The sequence below is a fragment of the Silene latifolia genome, chromosome X, assembly GCF_048544455.1.
Source record: "Silene latifolia isolate original U9 population chromosome X, ASM4854445v1, whole genome shotgun sequence".
Taxonomy (NCBI): Eukaryota; Viridiplantae; Streptophyta; class Magnoliopsida; order Caryophyllales; family Caryophyllaceae; genus Silene; species Silene latifolia.
Window position 1 is genome coordinate 104,570,523 of NC_133537.1, and position 21,366 is coordinate 104,591,888.

Below are 21,366 nucleotides of genomic sequence, written 5' to 3' on the forward strand. Positions count from 1 at the left end.
ATTGAGGGCAAGCCTTCAACTGAATCCATAGACTTAAGTTTCTTTAAAATAGTTGGACTAACGTGTGCAAACCTCTTGTGCCACAAGCAAGACTCATCGGAAGTTACTTTCATACACGAAAAGGAATTTGTATTGACAGCATTTAAGTCAATCATATACACATTCCTCATACGGTGACCCTTAAGTAAAACATTACTAGTACCTTCAATTATGATACGACAAACATCGGCATGAAAAACAACTCTATTTCCTTTGTCACATAATTGAGAGATGCTAAGTAAATTGTGTTTAAGACCACTTACCAGATATACTTTATCGATTGAGTGAGAGGTTGAAATTCCAATTTTTCCTACTCCAATAATCATACCCTTCTTGTTATCTCCAAAGGTAACCTTGCCACCAAAGAAGGGCTCTAGTTAAAGAAAAAGACTTCTGTCTCCTGTCATGTGTCTCGAGCATCCACTGTCGAGATACCATAAATTATTTTCTTTCACTTCTTCCTGCAAATGAATCAAATACAACTTTTAGGTACCCAAGCTAAGTTGGGTCCTTTATGGTTAGTAATTCTATATATTTGATCCTTTCTAACCCATACTTGTCTTATTATTCTTTTGGCTTTGACATTGGGTTGTCTAACAATCGGAACATAAGGTACTTTAGGTTTTGCTCTAACAAACGTAGCTCTAGGTCTAGTACCTTCATGAGACGCTCTAGGTTTAGGGTTTTGAACTTTGGGCTTGAATGTATGCTTTCGATTCTCATTTATTTTGGTTGATTTTGAAGGAATAGATGAGTAATCAAAAGCCATATCATAAGTCCATCTAAACTCATTATTACGCTCTTCGTTGTCGTTAGGTTCATCTATAGTAGAGACATCATCTTCTACTATGAAATCACAAGTCTTAGCAGTTTCGACATTCTTTTTCTTATCCCAAGCAAGTTTGACACAATTGACTTGTATATGTCCAGTGAGAGCCACAAAGTAATTGCAAATCAGGTATTCGGAAGATTAACGTATTTTCTTTTTTCGAAATCATTTTCGAAGGATTAGAATTGCATTTATCATGGTCTCTACGACTATAGCATTCATGACCAAGTCCCATCTTCATGTTGTTATCAGATTGTTCAGTAAGGAAGTTTAAAACCTTTGTGCTTCCTTCCCACTTATCATAAACTTTTCGAGCATGTAAAAGTAATTCTTTCAAGGACTCAATTTCTTTTTCACATTTTGAATGATCTTCATTTGAATCCTTGGAAGAGCTACCTTTCTCAAAGTTATCACGAAATTTATCAAAACGTTCATTTAAGACACGTTTCTCAATTTCATGTTGTTCCTTAAGTTTGGACATGCTATTACTAGTTTCATCCAATTGCTTAGAGAGAAATACAATTTCTCTCTTGTGTTCGGAAACCACACTATCTTTGCCATTAAGCTCATCTTTTAAAATCTCATTGACTTTCTTCAGCTCAGAAGTTATAGCATCACTAGCTGTAACTTTAGCTTGAAGATGCTTAATGTTGAGTTTAAGCTCTGAAGTTATGGCATCACTAGCCGTAACTTTAGCTTGAAGATTCTTAATGTTAAGTTTGAGCTCTGAAGTTATAGCATCACTAGCCTTAACTTTTGATTCAAGAGCGTTCTTCTCAGCATTTGTCATGTCTGAAGTTATAGCTGGAGCAGCCATAACTTTAGATTTGAGCTTTTTGGCGTTGGCTTTCAGAAGTTGGTTTTCCTCAGCAATATCTAAAATCTGTTCCTTAAGGTCTTTTAACTCTAGACTTTGTTCATGACAGTGATCAAGGGAATGTTCACAACACTTAAGTAAATTTTCCTTAGAAAGTTTCCTAACACGCTTTTTAAGGTCAAGATAATTTACCTCATCATCCTCTGAATCTGAATCTGAATTTCCAACAAGACATCTCTCAGCATTGCTTTCATTGTCGATTTCGGAGTATAGGTCAAGACTGACGTTACTTAGACAAACGTTGGCAGTTTCTTCTTCATCTTCGGATTCGCCATCTTCAAAGTCCAAGTCTCCCCAACAATATGCCATCATAACTTGCCTGAATTCCTTCTTTGTTTTGTCACGTACATTTTTGTCTTTAATTTTCTTCCATGTAGGGCAATCTTTGATCATATGATCATTTTCACCGCATTTGAAGCATCCACGATTAGAGAAAGACCCTTTTGACTCAAAATTTTTCTTGGGGGTTTGTTTTGATTTGTTATTTGTTTTATTTTGATTTTGAAAGAAAGCCTTTTTCTTAAAACGTTTAACAAACAAAACGGTTTCATCTTCAATATCTGAAGAATCATTAATCTTGCTAGACTCAGCTTGTAAGGCCATCTTTTTGCTTGTGCCAACTTCCTCCTCATCCTGATTAAGAGTAATCTCGTGAGCCATTAAGGTTCCGAGTAGCTCCGGATAGGATAATGAAGTTAGGTCCTTACATTCTTCTATATGAGATACTTTATGTCTCCATCTGCGAGACATACTTCGAGTATTTTTCTAGCAATTTCCTGAGTCAAAAGTTTTTCCTAAATTCTTTAGCTCATTGATGATGCTAGAAAAGCGAGAGGACATGCTATCAACGACTCGTTTTGCTCCATGGCAAACAGCTCGTATTTTCGCATTAGTAATGCCATACGTTGCTTTTTGACAACAATGGTTCCCTCATAGGCTAATTCTAGACCATCCCATATTTCCTTGGCGGATGAACTGGTTGAGAAACGATCGAATTCAGTGGCAATCATACCGTTTTGCAATAAGCTTATTGCTTTTGAATTCTTCTCAGCCTTTTTATAATCCGCCTCAATATAGTCTTCTTCTTTCTTTTCGACGGTAGTGCCATTACTGGTTGCAAGTAAGATCTTATTCGGACCATTCTTGATAATCAACCAACACTCCCAAATCGTTTCCGTAATGAAGTGGGTCATCATATTTTTCCATAAACCATAGTTCTTCCCATTGAATATAGGACACTTTAGGTGTTTGGAATCCATTTGATAAAAAATAAATGCAGCGGAAAAGACGATAAATAGACTACAAAAAAACGATCAACTCTAGCTGTTAGGCTATCAAGAGCACGAGGCTCTGATACCAATTGTGGAGTCTATTGATCGAATACGAAAGAGGGGGGGTGAATTGAGTATTAAAAACGATGACCGCTTTTTCGAAATATATGATATAAATTAATTACTTGATTTTATTGATTAAAATCAACTAATTAAATTATTAATAATAAGTGCAAAATCGAAATAACAATAATAAAGAGAGAGAGAAAGAGAGACACACAGGATTTTGAAGTGGTTCAGTTTCACAAGTCGAAACCTACGTCCACTATTCTCGATTAATAATTTTTAGTATCTTTCTCCGGATTACAAAAATTACCAATCCACTCGTATAATCAACTATATGATTATAACTCAGATTGAGTATCGCTAAATACTCTATGTTGCTCTTACGTTAATAAGAAAAATACAACGACAAATACTAATCTCACGTTATGCGAGTGAGTATACTATCCTTGTGTATTTAATATCCTATAACGATTTTTCTTCGAGTGATTGACAAATTTGATGCGTGATTTTTGTATAAGCAAATATGAAAATAAGAATTAAAGCTCAAATGATTTTTGCTTAAAATATTTTTCTCTCTTTGAAATTTGTAGATGTGTGTGTCAACAATTAATGTTGAATGAATGAGAGTATTTATAGTAGAGTAAATTAGGGTTTGGAATATTCTGGAACTAGGGCATAGGAATGTTCTGGAAATATAAAACTTGAAGAACAAGAAAGAAGAGAAAGGAAGGAGGAGATTTGGCCTCCTAGGGTTTCGGCCACCCTAGGGTTTCGGCCTCCTAGAGCTCGGCCCACCTAGGGTTCGGCCACCTAGGGTTTGGCCGGCCTCTAGGCCTCCATCGGTCCATTACTTGCTTCTTTAGCCCGCAACAAATCGAGATAGAATTTAGTTAAAGCCCTAGGTTGCATGACGATATAAATATCGTATTACAAACCAATAGTTTATTTAACTTAAATTCTAATTAATTAATTCCAACCAAATAAATACTCTCTTATTTTTATAAACCATTAAAAATATATTTTCCAAAAATTAACGCATCATTTTTGTCTAGCAATGAAGTTATGTCTATTAGGTCATAACTTCATTAACCTTTAAATCAAACAAAGTAAAACCATTACCGGATGACGACCTATACTAACTAATCTTGGTAGATCTTGACACGAATCGTCTCTTCACAAGTCTCTCATCTTGAGTCTCGTGGTTGATTTCCAATCTTGATCTCGCTTGAAAACATCGATCAAGTATATTTGAAGTTGTACCTCCTTGGTCCAAACTTCAAGCTTGCGTCTTGTAATTGTTCCTTTCTAAATTAAAACTTAAGCACACAATTACACGCATATGTTTATATATTAAGTCCACATACAAATCATTACTGTCATTATCAAAACAATTAATTAGGACTAAAGGTCCAACAAACTTCCGATGAAGGGGATTAGTGGTTCGTAATAAGCGGGAAAACCAAAAATGAGGTTATCATGGTTTATACAAGTATATACTATCTCGTAACTTAATCAAGGTATGATTTCGAGACCCTTCGTCGATAAAATTAATTATTTATCGTCTTATATAGTCGGAATAAAATGGTATTTGATTATGTTATTTTGACGTAAGTTCTGCGTTAAAATTGTTACGGAATATGAGGCTCTTTTTGAATTTGGGACTCCTCATCGTAAACCTTATTAGTTTGTCTAAATAATATATAAGCCTGATTTAGATTTTCGCGCTTTCTTTTCATTCTTATCTAAGACGGTTAACACTATATTACAGTGTCACTCTTAAAGTTTGTATAAGGTGAGTTTATGATGGTGTATAAACTTACCTACGTAAAATGTAATAAGGGGTGGTATAGTGGTAGATGATTAATAATGGTGGATTGTGGTTTTGGTTATTGGTCATACGTAATTATAAGTCATAAAGTAGTGTTGAATGCTAACTGTGAAACGAAGGTAGAAAGTACAATTCAAGGAAGGAGAAATATACGTTGAAAGCTTTAACACACCTGTATAACTAGATGCATATTATTCTTGTACTATATTTTTGGTAATCTGCTATACTAGTTTTAATTGTTAAATCTCATATTATGAATATTATACCGACTTATGTTATATCTATAAAATATTATTAAAAGGCTAGCCTAAAAATGCCACGTAGACAATGCCACATGGGATGAAAAAAAGTCACGTATACAATAACAATTTGACTTGGCAAACTAATATAACATGGATTACCAATTTATTATTATATTGCATTAATTTAATTCACTTATTTCCTTTAAAAATCTATCCATATTCCATTAACTTTAAACTTAATTAACTAAAAAAAAACTACAATAAAAAATATGGATTAACTATAAGTTAATAATTTCAAGATATTTCATATGGAGTAGTATTATATGTATTCGAAATAAAAAATTGAATACATAAGAAATTAAGAACGAAGAAGAATAAATGAAGTTATAAATAAAAAAAACTGTATTGTCACTAATTCACCAATTTTTTTTTGAAAGGCACTAATCCACTATTGCTGTTACTATAAAAAAAATATATTATAACTTTGTTGTATATAGAAGATATTTTATAAAACTAATTAATCGACAAATAAGTATTAAAGATCATATAAAATATTTTCTTAGGAAAATATAAAATATATGGAAAAGAAAATATTTATTAATTTAAGTAATTTACAAACAAATTCTGTAAATAATTAAATGAAATTAAACAATAATAATAGAAATTTAAAAAGGTAGTAATATCATGTATTTAGTTCATGAAATAATTTCACGTAAAGGATAAGGTTTTGTAAAAAAAAAAAAATTGCATTGTTTAGCAATATATTTAGTAAGTAAAACTAAAATAATTATATTTATAATTTTGTGTTCATGGTGAATTTAAATGAGACCTTCTTCATTCCCACTTTAATTATTTAATTTATACAATATTATTAAAAGGGTACATAAAGCATTTAAGTTTAATCCACGTGTAATTTTTCTATTGGTTAGTAATAATTCACTTATATTAATTACTTGATTATTTAACTAGAAATAATCTCTAAATATCATGTGTTACTTATAAATACTAACAAAATAAAAAATATTAATTGCAAACACAAAAAAACAAATTAATACAAACTCTTTATTTTCCTCTCATAAATTTGTATCAACCTACCTATTCATTTAACTTTTATTTATTTTTATTTAATGGATTGTCTTTTTGTTTTTCCTCACAATTATTATACTTTGTATTTATTTTACCATAATTTTTTTATCTCCCCCTTAGTTCACAAAACATTATTCTTCTCTCAAATAAATTCCTGAAATTAATTAGATAATTAATTACAAAAAATTTCTTATATAAATATTACAACAATCCTATTTTTCATTTTTATCTAAAAAGTTGGTAGGTAAAGTATGCATATATATAACCAAATTAATTATTTAACTTTTTTTATCCTTATTATATTTTGAATTAATTAATATTTATAATCTTATTTGGTTCTTATTTTTTTTTTGTATTGAAATTGCAGGAGGATGACATACTCAAATATTAATAACATTGCATGAAATCAAGAAATAATGGTTATGGAACATCTTTGTAATTTTCTTTTGACTTGAATATTGTTAAAAGGCTACTTAAAACATTTAATTTTTAATCCACATGTAAGTTTTCTATTGGTTAATAATAATTCACTTATATTACTTTCTTTATTATCTAACTAGAAGTAATCTCTAGATATCATGTGTTACATGCATATAGATACTAACAAAATAAAAAATATTAGTTGCAAACACAAAAAGACAAATTAATACAAACCTTTTATTTTCCTCTCTTAAATTTGGTATCAATATACCTATTCATTTAACTTTTATTTCTTTTATTTAATAGAAGGTCTTTTTGTTTTTCCTCACAATTAATATACTTTGTATTTATTTTACCATAATTTTTTATCTCCCCCTTTGTTCACAAAACCTTCTTCTTCTCTCAAATAAATTCTAGAAATTAATTAGATAATTAATTACAAAAATTTCCTTATATATATATTACAACAATCCTATAAATCATTTTTATCCAAAAAGTTGGTAGGTAAAGTATGCATTTTTAACCAAATGAATTATTTAACTTTTTTATTCTTATTATGTTTTGAATTAATTAATAATTATAATCTTATTTAGTTATTATTTTGGTGTTTGTATTGAAATTGCAGGAGGATAACATTGCATGAAATCTGGAAATAATGGTTATGGAACTTCTTTCAATTTTCTTTTGACTTGAATATTTTTTTCATTTTTGTTGGGTTTTCCTTTTTTTATTATTATTATTATTATTATTATGGTGTATGCGCAATATAAAACTGTAGTTGGATCTCTAATTATTGGTGAAATGTTACATTATATATTCTAACCCTTGGAATATTAATTGACAAATTTTTTAAATTGTACTAAATTGTCGTATACCCTTTCGTGCACTTTATTAGTTTTCCATGTATTCTTCAACTTATATTTTGTCAAACAGGTTATAAATCAAATATTTTAGTCGACAAACATATTATAAATCAAATGTCTTAATGGAAGTGTTGAAGTATATATGCTCCAAGGATATAAATTGGATCTTTTAATGCGGAGTAAGGTAAATATTTTGCATGGTTTTTGGTTAGAATCCGATGATCATTCTCCAATCCATTGTTTCAACTTTAAATGCTTTCAAGCTTTTAAATCATTTTTTTCATCAAATATTTTTTTTGCAGAAAGATTAGGATCATCAAATATTTTCTTCAAATATTTTTTTCATCAAATATTTTTTTTTCATCAAATATTTTCTTCTAGCACTCTCAATATTTCTTCGAGAAATGTTTATTTTTTTGTAATAATTTGTATATATTTTTTTTCTCATAAATCAATTGTTACGAATATTTTTTAATTATCACTCTATTTGTTGCCTACTTGCCTTGCTTAGGTATCCTACTAACATATCTCCAAAATAATAGGCAAGAAGACAAACAAGCTGAATAACGCATTCATGAACGATACCGCAAAAATAAAAGAACATAAACAATCAAACCCGTGATTCTCACGGGTCACAAAACTAGTTTATGTGTTATATCCTATAGTGTTTGTCATGCTGGTACTTCTGTTATAATGAATAATTGGCCAATTAAAGCATCCGAGATACGATTATTAGATTGAGATGACATTATTATATAACCTGTGTACACAGAAGGGGCGGTGACTTCAGGAGCGTTGGTTCTACATATAAACTGAGGGGCGTTGACTCTATATATAATCTGAGGGGCGTTGGCCTGGGATATTATTCTTATCCTGTGTACATGGAGGTGGGTCTTAGATCCGGTGGGAGTTTCTACTCCGTAATGTTCTCTTTTCAGTAATGGTATATCCATATTAATATAATGTGATTTTATATTATTATTAGAATGATAAAGGTATAATGTCTTTGGGTACCAGTCAGGTACTTAGTAAAATATTTGGTTCTGGTAAGTATCGTATCGGGTGATACCATGATAAAAATTGTGATCTAATAAAGGAAATGACATAAGGCCGGTGGAGGTAACCAGAGTCGTACTCAGCCTGTGTTTGGCTGATCCCGTTATTTTATATATTTTTCAGGTTTCTGTGCTCAGAATTAATAAGGAGTAAGTATTGATGCAAAGGAAAGCTTGTTAGATATGTAATGAATAAAAAGAATGCTTCTTTCACTACCTGTAGAAAGAAAAGACTTGTTTCGTTTTGTGAGTAGCCTTGTATTTCTTCTAAGGGAAATACGACAATAACGCCTTGTAAATCTTATACTTTATACTTTATTTTGTAAGCTTCCGTTGTGTATAGTAATGGTACTGTTTGTACGCCCTTTATACTTTATATTTGTTATTTTAAAAAATAGGGGCGTTACAATAATATACTTGACTTTTTTCCAAAAAAAAATCATCCTTTTTTGCAATTAAGATTCACTTGGAGATTTTTTTACCTTATATATTAGGTTTTTTTTGTCAAAAACTACCTTATATTTAGGGGTATTTGTCAAAAGACTATCTTCTATTATTATTTTTGTTTTCAACTACCTTTGTTTTCTTTATTTTTGTTCAATAACTACCTATGCTGACAATCTGAAAAGATTTGGCAAGTTTAACGACATTAGCGTATCCCACATGACTCTGTTAACATCAAACAACAATTATCAACTGCGACCAGCTTGCAATTTAATTTGAAGACAAGCAAAACTTATCTTTATATACTCCAATAATCACTACAAACATTCACCAAAGTAAAGTGTAAATACATCTTGACTTCCCCGAAATTGGGCCTACCTAAGATTAAATCAAGAAAAAAGTCTTATGAGATAGATTAATGCCGAAAAATTGACCAAATATGGCTATACTCTTGGCATAGGTAGTTATTGAACAAAAATAAAGAAAGCAAAGGTACTTAAAAAAAATATATATATATAAGGTACTCTTTTTATAAATACCCCTAAATATAAGGTAATTTTGACAAAAAAACCCTGTCAATCAATACTATATATTAATTCCAGAAACTAAGGGACTTCAATGTAATTAAAGAAATCTATACAAATTAATTATACTATATAGTTTTAAATCGATAGCACCGTGTGATGGACCTGATAAAGGGACCTCAATATAAATATTATATAGTTTTAGTTAAAAGTATAATATAAAGATGCCTTGATAAAAAAATATTTATGAAAAATACATTAAATTAAAGTAACTAAATTTAGAAAACACAAGAATATGGTGATTTTCCTTAAAATTAACGTGCCCTACTTATGGAATTAATTAGTATCATCATAGAATTATACATTAAATTAAATGTAGTAAAAGTAATAGTAGCAGCAACGAGATTAATAAAATTAACGGTATTAATGTGGGAGTAGTGACAGTTATAATAATGACAGTGAGAGTAGTGAAAGTAACAACGAATGTAGTGAAAGTAACAGTGGTAACAATGAGAAAAAGTATGAACAGTTAAATAACCAATCGACTCAGGGAAATATTTTATTTATTTAAATATAAGTCGGATAAAATTAACGGGAATGATGAATTTAACAGAAAAAAATAAAGGAATTAGTAAAAGAAACAATAGTAACCACTGGAGTAGTGAACGTAATGATATTAACAAAGAATGTCGTGAAAGTAATAATATTAATAGCGGGGTAGTGAACGTGTCTCATAATTTGAAAATAAATTTTACATTTCATCATAATTACAAGATATGCCGTAGAAAAATATATTATAAATAGTAAACGTGCGAGTTAGACAACTCCAACCTAGTTTATTTCATTGAAAATAAAATTTAACGGTAAATTGAGGTAGCCCGGACGAAGCCGACACCAAAGTATATTACTATAGGTGCAACCATATTATTTACGGCATGTAAGACCATCCCCAAGCAAGGTCAATTGCTTGGTCATGACCTTCCTTGGTCATGGTTAGTGACTTAATTAAGCTACTTAATTGGTGACCAAAGTTGCTAATTTGTGACCAAAGGTCAATTTGTGACCTTTGGAGGTCAATTTGTGACCTTTGCTTCATTTGGTGACCTCTTCCATGACCCAATTTGTGTCATTTTCTGGTTTGTTGGACACAAAAAAAAGGACAATGAATATATTTATAAAAATAGAAAAAGTAAGAGAGAAGTATATAATATGATAGTGGGAATGTTGTAAAGTGGATAATGATTGGGTTGATGACCTAGGTCGCGACCTTCTGTTTGGGAGGGTGAAAATGGGTCAAAGTTAATAAGGTGGAATTAAGAATAAAATCGGTTCGTGACCTAGTTAGCGTGACCTTTGCTTGGGAATGGTCTAAAAGTCGTCCAACATCCGGTGTAACTCTATCGGCTTTTGTCCAAACTGAGGAGCAGCAACAATATCGAGAGACTAAATTCCAAAGGGAGACGTCACATACAAAATATTTTCATAAAAAAACGGTCTCTACACTCGACTAGATTAGACCGTACTGATACGCAATCCTCTGGTAGTCTGCTCAGTTTTCACAGTCTACCCTCTTTACTGTTTTCATTCTCACACTCAACTTTACTCCTTTTCCTCATCATTCTTTTTTGAATTTCTCTCATTTTTCTTCTTTCTATTCTATTCTACCCCTTTCCTTTATTAAATACTGTATATAAACACTCTTTGGATTCAACTTTGTATATCACCAATTACTACCCTTTCGAAAACTACATGTTTTAACTACTGAAAACGATTGTTTTTTAGAGTAACATAAACTGTAATAAATATTTCAAGAAATAATGTATTGCCACTCACCATACTTCCTCAGGTTCAATTCTTATATTTATCACTAATGATTGCGTGACACGGTTTCATAGCGTACACTCTTGTAAAAATCACTCTTTTATTAATACCAATAAATCAATGATTTTTTCTAGAGTGTGAGACGGTCTTATTCAAAAATTTGGGTATATTTTTATGTAGTTTTTAATTATATTTTTGTAAATTTAATGTGTAATTTAGGGAAGATGAGATTATTAATAAAAGTCGTAACAACAACAACAACAACATAGGAGAGCTAGAACACCCAGTTGTTTTCCACCAACAAGATGCTGTTGATTTAAGTAGAAGTAAACTTTTCTTCATCTTTCTTTTTCATACATATATATTTATTTATTAATTTAATCAATTTATTTTTGGCATGTTATCTAACACATTATATCACATGTTCATGGTAAGGTGAGTTTTATGGTTTCAAATCAAGCAATGTGGCGTTTCCTTCAAGTATACCTTTTGGCAGCGTAAATACAGTATGTATACATTTTCTGAATTATTTGTTGAAATTTATATTAGCATTCTTTTCATTTTTCAAAACATGTGAGGGGAATTTTGAAATGTGTAGAATAAGTACATGGGTGGAACGGCAGAGGAGGTGGAGGATGCAGAGGAATTGCTAGTGATGAAGAAAGCAGAGGCGGTGCGAAGAAGGCAGCTGGAGAAGTGGGGCGAGTCAACTGCAGCTGCACCACCCATGCATATGGGTGGTGATGCTAGCCAACATACTGATACTTCTACTGATCTTGACACTGATGATCGAATTCAGGTCTTTTTTTTCTTCTATATAAAACTTCCTACATGTATGTAATGCTGACTTTCAAATATGCCAAAACTTTGTAAAACCATTAATAATAATGTACCTTCATGGCAGTTAGTAGAGGTGGCCGGTGGGGTAATCAAGTAAAGTAACTACCGTTTTACAATAACTTTTTGTGCAACCGATATTATTAACAATGTAATTATTTTAACGCCACGGCAATTGGAAAAAAACTGTAACTTTAACTTGCCTCAAAACTAAAACTTCAGCTCAAATAATTTATAAGGGTTTTATTTATCAAATCAAAAATTGGAATTTTTTTTTTGAAATGCATGTATTTAGTTGAACCATTGCTAATAAATGTAATGAATTTTCGGGAACCGATGAGCCATTAATACATTAATACCTATACTTGCACAATATTGTTTTCCTAATAAGGAAAAATGAGAGAGAGTGAAAAATAGTTTCCAAAAAGAAAAGGGTCAAATTAATTTTCTGGACAATGCCATGGTGTCTGTGCATTTAGTACGGAGTACTTCCTGGTTTCTGCTCCGTTTTGGTACACGAGAAAATTTTTGGCTTCCAACTTCAACTTTTGTCTATCACATTGGATTCTTTGAGATTTTAGAATTTCAGGCTAATGTTGTCCTAATATTAGTGACTTCGGTTTTCTCAATGATGGGTTTTAAATATTGGTTACGAGTTACGACACTCATTTACGACTTAGTTATCAACGATAGTATGAATAGGGGAAGTACTCCGTATTAACTAGTGTTGCCATTAAAAGTAAGTAGTTTCAATATATTTTATTACTTTCATGTACAAAAAACAGTGGTCCTAGATTTACTACTTATGTTATAGCTACGCCCTCCACTCCACTCCGCACTCTTTTTCTGAAAATTTCGTACAAATTTTGGAAAGAAATGTGAATTAAGTGGATTAGTACACCGTATATACTTAGTAATTAGCTAATTTTCTTTCAAGAACTAACAAAGGGATCAACACTGTATTGTGAGGTTAGATTGCCCCCGAGGTTTGTATGACACTGTTTCATATGTGAGATAAACGAATTTTAATTTTTTGAGTTCTTAAATTCGTATGGTTACTTGAAGTGGTACAACAAGTTTAATATGAGGCTCTTCCCGTGCCTAATAAAAAATACGGTTACTTGACATCTGGGGACTCGGGAGGTTGATCAAGCACGACACCCTTAGTATAGATAGTCCTTTGTATTCTCTCTGGGAAAAAGAGTGTTTTTTTTGTTGCCTTTTGTGTTGTTTCGTATGTAAGAAGCAGACCGTAATGCATAAAGTATAAGCCTATATAATTTATGGCCTTAGTCACATACTCATGAACTTCTCATTCGACCAAGTTTATGTTCTTGATCAAATGGTTGAGTCTTTGGATTCACAGCATCAGGAAACTCAATATTATGATTATTACTAGTTGAATTGTGCGGACATTAAATCATTGTAGCAAGTAAAGTAGTATTAGTGAATGCATATACAACTGTGTTTTAGATTGGATTTTAAAACCCATATATGTTAAACCAGTTTTTTTTGCTTTTCCATTTAATCTCACAGTATCGCATAGTTCAAAATGGAGCGATGGTTGTCGACTCGATTGATCAATCCAAGGGAAAGATTGATGATCAGAAGGTACGTTAGCTGCATCTCTTTTGTACACGTTTTGTACATTTCTGCAGCTAATCATGATCTTTCCTTGAGTTTTCTTTATGAATAATTCTATTCTTTGCCAGCAGACTTTGAGGAGGCTAGCCCAAAATCGCGAAGCTGCTAGGAAAAGTCGAATGAGAAAGAAGGTCATTCTTGTTTATCTAATTTACTTAATTAACTTCTCATTAAGAAATACATCATCATTTCATTTGTTATAACCAACTTTTTAATAATGTCGATTTGGAACAGTACATAATACTAGTACTGGTAACTGTCATAAATTACAGAACCGTACAATGATAGCTCTGATACGTGATATGTCGTAGTTTTGATCGCAATGGTCACAACAGTATCATATGGTTCATATGTTCACTTAGCTGTATTGGTCTAATAATGGCTCTATCGCCAAAATATGAGTGAGTTAAGTTGAATATTCTTATGTGGCGAATTTTCGTTGCAAAAACTGACAAATGCTGTGCTGATGGTTGCAACTCACTAGTGAACCTAGAAAAATTTACGGTCTCATAGAAACTTTGTAAGTCGTTATAAGAAAAGTCGAAAACTAAAGATTGTACTCCGTATATTCTTTTTTGAAACATATAACATTACGCCAACTGCACGCACAATTACGCCAACTGCACGCACAATAGATCTTTTTTTAGTTAAGGTGTTCGACGGTCGATGTAGTTTAATATGGATCCACCAGCTGACCAGCAGTTGCTAGTACATTATTCTATTCCATCATGTGAACTTTTCATGTTGCAAAACTAAAGTTGGTCCAAGTTTTTTTTTTTTTTTTTTTTTTTTTTTTTTTTTTTTTTTTTTTTTTTGTTGTTGTTGTTGTTGTTGTTGTTGTTGTATTTCAAGCTTATCTTTAAAGCTTATATATTGTCAAAGAGGTGATGATTATAGAATCTTATAGAGTATACAAACATTTCTACCTTATCCTTGAGTACAATGTACGGAGTACTTGTTTAATTATCTTTACTTGTGATTTCTGCATGCTCTCTTCAAGTCTTGCCTGTAAATTTTATCAGTAAAGCTTAGAACAGAAATATGTACTTTGGTTACTGTATTTGTCAGCTTCTACCTTACTGGTGAAAGTTAAAAAGATAAAAATGCTTTTCCCCTGCAATAGAGGTGAAAAGGTTAAATGGAAGATAAAGTGTACGAATATAAATTACAGGCATAAGACATAAAATAATACTACTCCATTTTTTGAACACAGCTTATTTCACTCTAGTAGAAGAGAGGAGAAAACATAGGTCGGCCTCTAGCGTGCGTAATACTCCCTCCGACTCAACGGGGTGTTTACACTTATTTTTTTTAGGAGGATTGTAATCAAAGGTAAACAATGTGTTGAGTCAGAGAAAATATTAAATATCGAGTTTGGTCATGGTGGTGGGCAACAAATCTAGAAACTGAAGCCAGAAAATAAATTGTTTGCATGTTTTATACGGAGTATTATAGAAGAGTTTGGAAGTGTGACACTGTTGTAGACGTAGTTTTTGCTAGGAAACTTTGTTTATGTCCAAAATATTTGGTTAATTAATCTTTTTGTGGTTACTAAGCATAGAAATTCACTATCTAAAGATGAAACTATGAAAGGCTATGTTGTTATTTTTGCTGAAGTGACTTAAAAAGTTAAACTGAATTCATGCTTAATTGATACAGTAGTATATGGATCTTAGCCAAAGCATTTAGACTGAAGCTTTTGTTGATCTACTCTCTATTAGGCATATGTTCAGCAGCTGGAGAACAGTAGAGTTAGGCTTGCACACTTAGAGCGCGAGCTTGAAAAAGCTTGCCAGCAGGTACTGTTTGTGCTTCTCTCTTACTCTCTCTAGCCTCTATCTTCCTATCCGAGGTAATCATATGTGGTTTTTGGTCGAACGCTGGTAGGCATTTTAAGAATTCGGTAGAACCCTTTTTACAAGAGTCTGTGGAAAACCACTGCATTCCTTACTGGCCGTTTTAATATTATTAGTGGCCTGTCAGGCTGTCATTAGTTTTTTTTTTTTATCATCTTGTTATAGTTAGTACTTAAGAGGTTTTAGCTTAGTGGTTAAGACGGAGATATCATGGCAATAAGGTCACGGGTTCGAATCTCCTTTCCCCATATATTGTACTGGCCTTGTACCTCATTTGACCCAAAATATTCTTATATAGTTGGTGCCCATTACCAAATACTATCGTTACCTTAATTAACCATGTTATTATCATTGGCTATCACTTGGTAATTGAAAGTGACCCTTTTTCTTCAATAACGCGAGGCTTAGACGATAAGTTAATTGTAAAACTAGTTTACAAGCGACTTACCCTTCGGAATGTGTTAACGGGACGCGCTTATGTAATTTTTGTTACCTGTTTATTTGTTTCCCGGCCCAATAACTGGCAGCTTCCCCCATAAACAGCTCTAGTCCCAACAAATTTTGATCTCCAATTTTTATTTGTGCAGGGTTTTATTGTCTCAGGAAGTGCCAGTGAAGCAGCTCATTCTTTAGGAACTAATGGTATCGCTCTTTCACATTGTCAATTTGCATCGAGAATTGTATCGCTTTAGCTGATACTCATATCAGGAGCGTCACAAATATTTTACTTGGCCATTTTGTTTTATTCCATCACATTCTACAGTGAAACAAAAGCAAAGTCTAATTGATCAAACTCTAATGTTTCTACCTTTTAGGAGTTGTGGCCTTTGATATTCAGTACAATCGTTGGCTGGATGAGCATCAAAGACTGATGAACGACACAAGATCAGCACTAGATTCGCATATGGGAGAGGAGCAATTACGCGTTCTTGTAGATGGTGTAATGTCTCACTATGACGATTTGTATCGACTAAAAAGCATAGGAGCCAAGACTGATATATTCCACATGCTATCTGGAATGTGGAAGACTCCTGCTGAGAGATGTTTCATGTGGCTTGGTGGCTTTCGTTCCTCGGAGCTCCTTAAGGTTACTACTGATAGATAATACGTAGAGCTGTTCAAATGCGGGCTTGGGCCGGATATGGGCCGGGCTATGAAGGAAAAAGTTGCCCTTAAGACCTTAGTGGGCGGGTCGGGCCTTAATTATGGGCCAATTATTCTTGCCCTTGCCCGCCCTTTCGTCAAAAGTCGGGCGGCCCATGGGCTAATGGGCCGTCATTGAAACTTCAATTTAGATGTTTTATTAATTAAAATATATAAGGCTACCCAATATATAAATATTTTCGTTATATTTTAACCGTTATAGTTTACCTATTATTTTAGCGTTCCACATCCATATAAAATTGATACAATTTTCTTTGAAAATGTCTTTTTTTTAGGAGTAAAAGTAAAGGATTTAAATAATAAACGGGCCTAATGGGCCGGCCCACGAGATTTTCTTGATGTCCATACCCGCCCATTTAACTTGGTGGTCTGGGCTTGGCCCGCCCTCTTAATTTTTCGGGTAAAAAATACTTGTCCAAGCCCACGTAATAAGCGGGCTGGACGGGCGGACCTAATGGGCGGGATGACCCATGAACAACTATAATAATACGGAGTACATAGTTAAAGTTCAGTGTACTTTCTTTCTAGCCTTGGGCAATTATATGCTTTATTTGGTTTGAATGATCAGATATTGGCGAGCCACCTTGAACCTCTGACAGAGCAACAATTGATGGGAGTATGCAATTTGCAGCAATCTTCACAGCAAGCAGAAGACGCCTTGTCCCAGGGGATGGAAGCTCTACAACAATCTCTTGTTGAAACTCTTGCAGCAACTTGTATCAGTCCTGCTAGTTCCGGGATGGTTGCTGATTACATGGGTCAAATGGCGATTGCTATGGGCAAGCTCGGCACTTTAGAGAACTTCGTACACCAGGTATATCCTCGAAACATATACCCTGCGAAGGTGGTTAGACCCAAATAGAAAACAGGAACCGAGTTGAACACAAATTGAAACCCACATATGAAATAGTTGCCCCCTCTTAAACTTGATAGACTGACCCAAGTTTAACCCAGTCCAAAAAATGGTCCAGAATGACTACTTAATTCAGACGACTTGAAATGACCTTTAAATGCCTTGCGCTTAGAGGACATCACAAATAGACGTAAACTAATTTTATCGGACTGGGAGTGCCTAATCTACTTGATATGACCCAACTCGTATGATCCTTCTGCCAACTCTAAAGTATTCCTTTAAGAGGAAAAGTAGATGTGTGATTGTCAAGGGTTTTGGTAATGTAAAGTCTAATTTGGTCTTTGTTTTTATGACGTTAGGCTGATCTTTTGAGGCAGCAGACATTGCAGCAGATGCACCGTATTCTGACCACTCGACAAGCAGCAAGAGCGCTCCTTGTTATCCACGATTACACTACGCGTCTCAGGGCACTTAGTTCTCTATGGCTTGCTCGTCCAAGAAACTACACTTAGCGTTCTGTTTCGCAGTCTTTTCAATCAAACACTACTTCCAAGTTCTAACACCACCTTTGCTTAAGATTGCTTCTTAGTTACTAATGTGGTCCGCTTAATGCTAACAAGTTGTTGTACCTTCTGGTAAAATGTATAATATGTCAAATGAGTCATCTTTGGTCTATCATCTGTTCAATCAAATTGGTCGGTACACATACAAGATCCATCCCTCTTCGCTCTTCGAAATATTCTCAACCACCCGAACCCAAACCCTCCTTTTCAAATGTTCATTTTACAATGTTTAAACTCATATGTTCATTACCATATTCCACAAGTTGAATATGGCAATATAACAAGTTGCTGTACCTTACTGGTAAAATGTAGAATATGTCATTTCATGATTTTTGGTATATCCTTGTCATGTCGGAACTCAAAAGGTACATGCTATAAGATTTAGAATATGTAGGATTGTATTGAATGAATAATTGGGATACAATGCTATGCTATTTATATGTTGGAATAATGGCTCAAAAAGTCCCTTGTCTCACATTGGAAAAAACTAGCTAAGATGTTTTCTTGTCCCACATGGAAAAAATAAAACAAGTTTTATGGATTTATAATGTTCCTCTCTACCTTCTTGTTTGAACTTTTGATTAGACCTTTTGTGGAGGTCGATAAGTTCGGGGTGTGCCACACGCGACTCGACTCACCATGCTCTGGGCTCTGTACTCTTCCAAATTGATTGTTCTGTTTACAATGTTTAACCTTTTTGCTCTCAGTTTAACACACACAACTATCATTCTTCTCATATTCTTTCTTACAAAATTATCATTGAGGTTTTCTGGCAACGTTCTTGGCTGCTCTCATCTGCGTCTTTGCCTACACCAAAGTTGCAGCGGTCGTGTTAATCCCGGGGGTCGATTGCCATTGAGGCCGTGTGTAGCAGACGGGACATTTTTGACTTTAGGACAGTGACTTATTGTCACGTCACAACCTTCCCTTTCTCCAGATAAGATCATTCCTTTATCTTTTACAGTATTTGCTTAACAACTAAAGTCAAAAAATCGCTTACATCATGACTGGTGGTATTCCCCTTTCTGTCGTACCTCTTTCTGCTCCTACCCCTATCATTCCTGACATGTCCAAATTGGATCTATTCAACGGAAAAAAATTATAGAATGTGGTCTGATAGAATGGAATTCTTCCTTGCTCAAATTGGAGTGGATTATGCACTTACTGGTACTGTCGCTCCTAAAAATTCCGGGAGGGATTATGTAAAAGACGACAAAACATGTAGAGGAATGCTTTTGCATTACATGAATCCTCCTTTATATACAATTTATGGTAAGCATAAAACTGCAAAAGATATCTGGGAAGCTTTACAAACCAAGTATGGATCGAACGATTTCGGGACTAAAAAATATGTTTGTAGTCGTTGGTTGAGTTTTAAAATGGCTGACAATACACCTGTTTTGGATCAAGTTCACGAGTACGAAAACTTGTGCGCTGAAATCACCGCTGAAGCTATGAATATTTGTGAAATTTTTCAAGAAAATTGTTTACTTGACAAATTACCTCCATCTTGGCAAAACTATGTTTCTAGCATGAAACATAAGCAAAAAGATTTTACTCTTTTGGAACTCGTTTCACAATCAAAGTTGAGGAACAAAATCGTATTCAAACAAAAGGAAAATCTGTTTTCGAACACTCTTCTTCAAATGCTAATTTGGTTGAAACCAAAAAGAATTTTTCTAAGAATTCCAAACAATTTTCAAAAGGTTCTAATCAAGTTCATGGAACTAGAAATAATGCAAATTTCAAAAGGGATTCTAAAAGGGAATTCAAAGGCGATTGTTATACTTGTGGTAAGCCAGGACACTCATCAAGATTCTGTCCAGAAGGTTTCTCACCAAATGGTAAGCGTAAATTAGTTAAATCTCAAGCACATCTGGTTGAATCTGACGATATCATTGCCGCGGTCGTATCTGAGATTAATCTGGTAAGCAATATATTTGAATGGGTCGTTGATACTAGAGCAACAAGACACATATGCTCCAGTAAAGAGATGTTCAAAGACTACCTTGCAGTATCCACAGGTGAATGTGTTTTTATGGGAAACTCTAGCACTGTGAAAGTCCTAGGAAAAGGTAAGGTGTTTCTTAAACTAACTTCAGGTAAGACCATTGAATTGAACAACGTTTTACATGTTCCTGATATTCGAAGGAACTTGATCTCGGGCGCCTTACTTAACAAAGTTGGGATCAAGTTGACATTTGAATCTGATAAACTTGTGCTCACCAAAAATGGAAATTTTATTGGAAAAGGCTTTTGTAATAGCGGTTTATTTGTATTAGATCTTGAGACTATTAATAATAATTCTGCTTCTGTTTATATTGTCGAGTCTGTTTCTTTGTGGCATGCTAGATTTGGACATTTGAACGTCGCATCGATTAAAAGACTGAAACAACAAAATATAATTCCTCAGTTCAGTAGCACTTGTTTCGACAAATGTGAAGTATGTGTTGAGGCCAAACATGCAAAAACAACTTTCAACAAATGTGTCGACTGTTCTAGCTCTCTCCTTGAGCTCATTCACTCTGACTTGGGTGATTTCAAATCCACCATGAGTAGAGGAGGTAAGAATTACTACATCACCTTTGTCGATGATTTTTCTTGATATACTAGAGTTTATCTGTTAAGCACTAAAGATGAAGCCGAGGATAAATTTGTGATCTTTAAAACTGAAGTTGAAAATTAGTTAGATCGAAAAATCAAAAGAGTTCGATCTGATAGAGGCGGAGAATATGAAGGTAATCCTCTAAAGAGATACTGTGAGCTTAACGGTATTATTCATGAGTATACTGCTCTTTTTTCACCTCAATTAAATGGTGTTGCCGAAAGGAAAAACCGATCTCTTAAAAATATGATGAACGCCATGCTGATCAGTTCAGGTATGCCTAATAACTTTTGGGGTGAAGCTATATTATACGCGTGTCATGTCTTAAATCGTGTGCCTCACAAGAAAACTGGTAAGACCCCTTATGAATTATGGAAAGGCTATATACCTAACCTGAATTATCTCAAAGTGTGGGAGTGTTTGGGGGAAAATTGGGATTCCAAATATCCAAAGGACTAAAATTGGACCTAAAACCATGG

General features: G+C 33.4%; 1 protein-coding gene across 2 annotated transcripts; it reads left to right on the top strand.

Annotated features, from left to right (window-relative positions):
* The first annotated feature begins 11,133 nt into the window (after window positions 1-11,133).
* Window positions 11,134-18,397, top strand: LOC141623502 (transcription factor TGA2-like). Of its 2 annotated transcripts, XM_074439607.1 has the most exons (11): window positions 11,134-11,390; window positions 11,585-11,691; window positions 11,801-11,871; window positions 11,964-12,164; window positions 13,739-13,813; window positions 13,918-13,977; window positions 15,568-15,645; window positions 16,290-16,344; window positions 16,518-16,789; window positions 17,435-17,680; window positions 18,079-18,397. In XM_074439607.1, exons 1-11 carry the CDS (start codon window positions 11,362-11,364, stop codon window positions 18,229-18,231), a joined length of 1,347 nt encoding a protein of 448 aa, XP_074295708.1. In that variant the 5' UTR covers window positions 11,134-11,361; the 3' UTR covers window positions 18,232-18,397. The 2 variants fall into 2 exon arrangements, with proteins under 2 accessions (XP_074295708.1, XP_074295709.1); XM_074439608.1 differs by lacking the exon at window positions 11,585-11,691 and having other exon boundaries at window positions 11,318-11,390.
* Window positions 18,398-21,366: the final 2,969 nt, after the last annotated feature.